The 6220-nt window shown below is 43.9% G+C and overlaps 1 protein-coding gene across 7 annotated transcripts in view; it reads left to right on the forward strand.

The window, feature by feature from the left end:
* Window positions 1-5893, forward strand: part of ARHGAP40 (Rho GTPase activating protein 40) — a 37762-nt gene extending 31869 nt beyond the window's left edge. For all 7 annotated transcript variants that reach the window (XM_063404649.1, XM_063404650.1, XM_063404654.1 and 4 more), the window contains exons 11-15: window positions 440-646; window positions 908-1048; window positions 1955-2115; window positions 2900-2955; window positions 3328-5893. In XM_063404649.1, coding sequence (XP_063260719.1) covers window positions 440-646; window positions 908-1048; window positions 1955-2115; window positions 2900-2955; window positions 3328-3434 — 672 coding nt within the window. In that variant the 3' untranslated portion in view covers window positions 3435-5893. The remainder of the gene's footprint in view (window positions 1-439; window positions 647-907; window positions 1049-1954; window positions 2116-2899; window positions 2956-3327) is intronic.
* The last annotated feature ends 327 nt before the right edge of the window (window positions 5894-6220 follow it).

Here is a 6220-nt window from a genome sequence, read left to right on the forward strand (position 1 = left end):
TAGATCACTGAAATATATAATTTAGTCAAAGATGATCTGTCATAGCTCTGCTGGAGGTGTGAGGTGAAAGGGATAATCCAAAAGGGTTTATTGTTCAACATCTGGGAATGGCTTTGAGGGAACACTGAAGGAAAGAGGGGATTCATCTTTAGGTTCATAAACTTTTTACAGCTAGACTCCTGCCAAAAAGTAAAACTCAGTTGTTCACACACAGACTGTTTTTCCTGCTTCATAACTACTGGATAAACCTCTCTTGGTGTGGTTATTTGTTGCTATCCTAGTACTAGAAATTGGTCACTCTACTTCCTGACTGGAGAAATGGGATTTGTTGGTCTATATCAAGAAAAAGTGCTAATTAATGACCTCTCCAGCAATTGCCATGGTGGTTTTTTGAGCATTACTGGTAAGGGATGGCTTATGTCTCTTTCCCTCTTCTCAGGCCCTTCTTGAGTTTCTCAGCAAGGTGGTTGCCAGGGAGAACAACAACAAAATGAACCTGTGGAACGTTTCCACAGTCATGGCCCCAAACCTCTTCATGCACAAGGGGCTGCCCAACAAGATCCCCGAGGGGAAGGAGAAGCAGCTGGCGGAGGGGGCGGCTGACGTGGTGCGGATGATGATCCACTACCAGGACCTGCTCTGGACAGTGAGTCCCACAGGAATTGTGTGGTGGGCTGTGCCAGTGTCCCTGGTCTTGTTGGAATTGGGATGGGGAAGGGAGAGCCTTGGAAATTTCAGAGGAATTAAAGAGCTGAATTCAGCTCTGGCTGAATCCCAAGGCTACCTGTCCTCAAGGTAGACAGATATTTTTGTCTATTTAAGGAGCTAAAGTGATGATCAGATTCCTAAATTACATCCTTATCTCGTCTTGATTTAATTCTTGTTTTCACCCTTCTCCCCTGCCCAGGTCTCCTCTTTTCTGGTAGCTCAAGTGAGAAAGATGAATGAGAGCAACAACAAAAGGTACCAGTTCTGTGACAAGAGAATTAAAAATTTGCTGCGGAAGATTCACGCTGATAAAGACAAGGTGGAAAAGAACCAGGGAGAGGTGAGTTAGGGCTTGGGAAAAAAAACAACAAACCCCTTTGTGGCAGTGTCAAATGTTTTCCTGAGGATTCAGAAAGATGAAAGGGGTGATTCCCTTGGAAAGAGTAAGAGGGACAAAAAAAAAAAAAAAGGCAAAATAATGAGGAACAGTTTCCCAGACGCCTTTGGTCAGGTTGTGGCAAAAACTGATCTCAACAGCAAGAGCACCAAAAACATTTCAGGCTACAAAACACTTGGTTAAAAGCAGGGAAGAAATCAGGAGCAGAAATTTTGTTTTTCCCTGTGTGAAGAGAGAATTCTTATGGCTCTGAGTGTCCCATGTGTTGGTGCAGACACGTCTGCTGTGATAAAGGCAGATTTATTTTCATTTTTTAAAGTATAAATTCAGGCTGTTGCCTTATTTTCTTTTTGCTCCATAACAGGCATCTGTTAAGAGGGCACATCACTTGGTGCTTCCTTTCTGTGGAAGAACCTCTCTGGAATTCAGTAGCCTGTAACCCAGATCTCAAAATTCCTTTCTGAGTAATTTCCATGAATTTCAGAGGAGTCATTTAGTCACTTGTGCAGAGCAGTTTGTCAGAATTTCTTTGACAAACCCTATTTTCACCTATTTGTGTCAGTGCTGTGTTTGAACAGCAGAGAGCACCAGCACACGCTGATGGAGAGCACTGAGCTCCTCTCGTGGCCTCAGCACTGGAACACTCAGGATTTATTCATAATGCTCACCCTGCTGCTTCCATAAGCTTTCAACCTGTACTGTGTGTGTAAGAAACAAGCCTAAATTCTCTGAACAACTGTCTGGACAGGTTTAATTCCTCACACTCTCCAATCTGTTTAGAAAATTAATGTTTTGACTGATAAGAGTTGTTCTCTGAGCACTTTTTTTCCTTTTGCCTGCCTTGTTCAGCCTTCCAAGATTGTGAAGGTGCACGCATCCCTCCTCCTGAAGGACTCTCTGGAGGTGCACTTGAACAATGCAACCAGGGTTGCTGATGTCTTGAGGCAGTTTCAGAAGAACCTGTGCCAGAACGGCTGGAATATTGTTAACACAGTCAACCTCCTCAAGTGGTAAATGGTTTTTTCTCTGCTTAAAAAATAAAGAAAGGAAAAGAAAACGCACTAAGTGGTCCAGCTGCTGTTTTCTGTCTTGAGGTAGAGGCGAGGTGGAGGCACAGTGAGAGATTGCTCCTCTGTTCTAAGCCTGGGAAATGGTGCTGGAGGGGGAAGGCAAAGCTCAGCTCACTGAGTGCTTCCACCCAGTGCTCAGGCTGTCAGGAGGTCAGTGGTCCCCTCTGGGCTGCTGGACACCCAGTGAACTCCAGAATCCTTGCTGAAGGGAAGGGAAAAGGCACTAACAGTGACCTGACAATCAAACCCCTTCCAGCTCTCCTGCAGAAAGCATCACCTGAGTCATTAGCCTGGAGTGGTAATTCCAGCGTGCTTATGTTAATGTGGGGATTTCCTAAAATAAACTCTACAATTCCCTCCTGTGCTGCTGTGGTGAATTGCTGAACTAACCCAAAAAAGGAGCAGAAGAGTCCCTGCCCCCTCTGTCACAGCCCCTGCAGACTGTATTTAGTGGGGGAGGTGGCAGTGCCCCTCCTGTGTCCCAGGAGCTGTCCAGACAAGGAGGCTGCAGGGGAAGTTCTGGGTATGGGTCAGCTGCTCTCTCACCCACAGCTTGCCTTGTTTGCTTTTTTCCAGTTTTGTGTGTCCTGCACCATGCAGGAGGTCTCTGTAAAATGACCTCTTTGATCATTGCTGGCCTCTGAACCACAAACAATTCTTATTACTAAACTACCTAAATTGTCTTTGCAGAGATTTAACTTTCAGTGTGTTTTTCTTTCTGCAGTAACAACTCCACGGAGTGCACAAACTTGCTCCTGTATGAAGTGGGAGGCAATATTGGTAAGTACAAATGGCAGCTGAAAAGAAGGACTCTCATATCCAGTTTTTATGCTCAGCTTGTTTTAGGAGGTAGTTTAAAAACTTCTCTGGGCAACTGTGCCATTGCCTCACCACCCCAAGAATGAAGAACTTTTCCTAATATCTAATGTACATCTATCCTCTTTCCTCTCAAAGCCATTACCTCAGATTTGTGGAAATGCTTCTGAAAGGTTGTAATACTAAAATTACAACTACACTTAATTACAATTACAATTAATGTGAACAAACCCTAGTTTTAGGTGGGGGCAAAAGCAAACAAAACCAGATCTAACAGCTAAAGGACTAAGGATATTTAAAAATATGGGTTTTTTTCTGAATGTCTTGTTTTAACAGGTGAACATTGCCTGGACCCTGACACTTACCTCTTGGACTTGTACCACATCAACCCCCATGCTGAGTGGATAATTAAGCAAAACCCATCTTATCCTCGGATGTTCTAAGGAGAACAGGAGCACACAAAGCACTTGGTTGTAGTTTTTGGAAGGTGTGGAAACAGAGACCTTTCCTGTCGTAGTGTCAGAGCAGACACTGCTTATTTTTTGGAAGGAAAAGCACCTTTATTAACTCCTTCCTTGGCAGTGAGAGCACAGCAGCCTCTGTGCCAACAGGGGTGTTGGAAACAAGCAGCAATTCTCATTGTGTAGCAGAGCTTGCGGGGGAATGACTGCTCCTAAACAAAACATCCCCCAAACAAACCCTGAAGGCAAAGCTGCAGTGGTTGTACAGCAAAGATGGAACAGAAGAAGAAAAAGATTGTCTTGTACATGGTGGGAGGCATTTGTGTATTCTGGATTTGCTCTTTCTCTTGGAGGAGAGGCAGTCAAATGCTGCTGTGGTACTAAGGACATCCCTTTGGCAAGGCCCATCCTGTGGCATTCACCAGGAGAGTTTATGATCCACTATTAACACACTCCTCTTGTGTCCTTTGAAGAATGAAAAAGGATGTTTCCAAAAAGGCCAGGTGGGATGTGACACCAGCACATCATGTGCTTCATGACTGCAGTTAAAAACATATGTGCAACACAAGAAAATAACTTTCCTTGAAGAAAGGCATGGGAAATACAGCAGCCTTTCAGATGTGCAGTGTGGCAGGAGAGATTCCTGTCCCACACAGCTCTGCTGGTAACGCAAACCCAGATTGCCACTGATGAGGGTAAAGCATGCATTTATTTTGATGGACAACCTATATATCAACAGACAAGGCAGGAAATGTCCTGAAGTTTATGTGAGCTTGGTAATCTGACCTGGCCACGTGAACTGGACTGCTCTGTGGAAGATTCTGTGTGGATGTGTTTGTTGAGATGTCAGCAAACCTCCCCTGAGATGAGAGGGGCTGAACTGAGCTGAGCCCTCCCTGCTCTGGCTGCACATTCCCATCACCCTCAGCACAGCGTGCTCACTTGGGCTGGGCAGGGGAGGGTAGAGCACTCACACCTTGCTGCTGCATCTTCATCTCCATCATCATCATCACCCAACCTCGGCTCCGAGAGGCCCTGCCTGTGAAGAAAGTGCTCAAGTGTTGCTTTCCTTTGTGCTGATGCTGAAATACCTCATGTGAGGGGCCCCACTGTGCAGTGTGAGGGGTGACACACTCACCTTGTCTGGAAATCTGAGTGTCTTTCACTAAATACTGTTTTTAAACACGGTTGGATATTTATTCATGTGGCAGAAGCAGGGCTGCCCTGCAAGTGTATACTCAAAGTATTTCATTTGCCAAATCCCAGCTGCACTAGTGACAATCTCTAGTATTATTTCTTTTGTTAGAGAAGTTTGTTTCCATTGCAATCTAAATTTTCCCTCCTCTTCTTTATTATTTTTCCCAGTATGAAGTGTAGCTTTCCTTATTCATTATCTCAAACTCCTAGATTTTGTTATAAAGATCTTCACTGATTATTCTGTCTGTGTGGTTAAATCCTCTCGGTGGTTAAGGTCCTTGAGGAGCAGGTGAGACACAGGCCATATTCTTTCCAGCTTTTTGTGTATTCTGTGTGAGTGGTGCAGATATCTTAAAATTATTCATATATTAGAGAGTCTGTCTATTGTTTTTGTTGTTGAGATGATGCAGATGCATTGAGTGGTTGGGTCACCTTCACAGATGTCATCTTAAGAACCTGAAATAGAACCTCCCAACCCTGACCTAGGTGTCAACAATTCTTGAGGTGCCTCTTTTATAGGGCTTAAATTGTGCCTGAAAGAGCCTGATTCTTTTCCTTGAGGATGGGTGATTCATGTCTCTGGAAAGATCAAGCTGCTTTAAACTGGGACTTTAAAAACCAAAGGTACCTATTCAGAATCCCTTCTGGAATTCTTTGTGGCAGTGATGGAGTAAAGATTGCAAAGAGTAAATACCAGAGATAGGATACCCTGAGAAATCCTCAACTCATAAAGGTATCAGTGTGAGCTCAAAGATCCTTTGCAAGCTGCACTGCACTCTGCAAATCACACAGTGCTGCATTTTTCCACCCCTCACATGCTGGTTTATTAAATATTCTGTCCATATGTATGGAGGGGTCAAGACTGCATCACTGCTGCTGTGAGCTACAAATGAGTGGGGTTTTTTGAGCACCAGACAATGTGAACCAGGGCTGTGAAAAGGTTAATGGGAGAGTCTCATGAGACAAATATCAGGTTTAAATATGAAAGAAAATGTAAAAAAACCAAAACAAAACAAAACAGAAAAAAAACCAGAACAAAATGAAACAGCTCTTTCCCGATGATGGGAATGCTTTTTAAATTTTTTCCTATCTTTGTATCAAAAATTAAGTGTAAATTTTTCAGTCAGTGATGTGCAGCCCACTCCTGATGGACGGCTTTTAATACGTTTTATTTTTTACGGATTTTTAATTCTGTATTTAAATTTCATTTATTTGGCGAAACAATAAAAATACAGTGAAATCTCTTGGCTCTCTTTTCATTAGTGCTGGAGAAGGAGTTAAATGGCAGCAGACCTGTGACTGCAGCAGGGTTTGCCCCGTGCCTGAAGGAGGATGGACCTGGGCTGAGTTTGGTGTTACAGCTTCAGGAGCTCCTCTCTAGCTGATCCTGGGGAATTGCTGGGAAGGATGGGCCAGGAGGAGGAAGAGGAGGTTGGTGTTGTGTGTAAAAAGCTCAGAGAAAGGTGGATGGGAGCTGAAGGTGAGCACCAATGATTAGTGAAGGAAGAGGAGCAGTTGCTCAAGATTTCAGCTTGAGGAAATGTGTCCATATCCCATGAGGAATCCCCTTC

This window comes from Prinia subflava, chromosome 8 (genome assembly GCF_021018805.1).
Source record: "Prinia subflava isolate CZ2003 ecotype Zambia chromosome 8, Cam_Psub_1.2, whole genome shotgun sequence".
NCBI classification, from domain to species: Eukaryota; Metazoa; Chordata; class Aves; order Passeriformes; family Cisticolidae; genus Prinia; species Prinia subflava.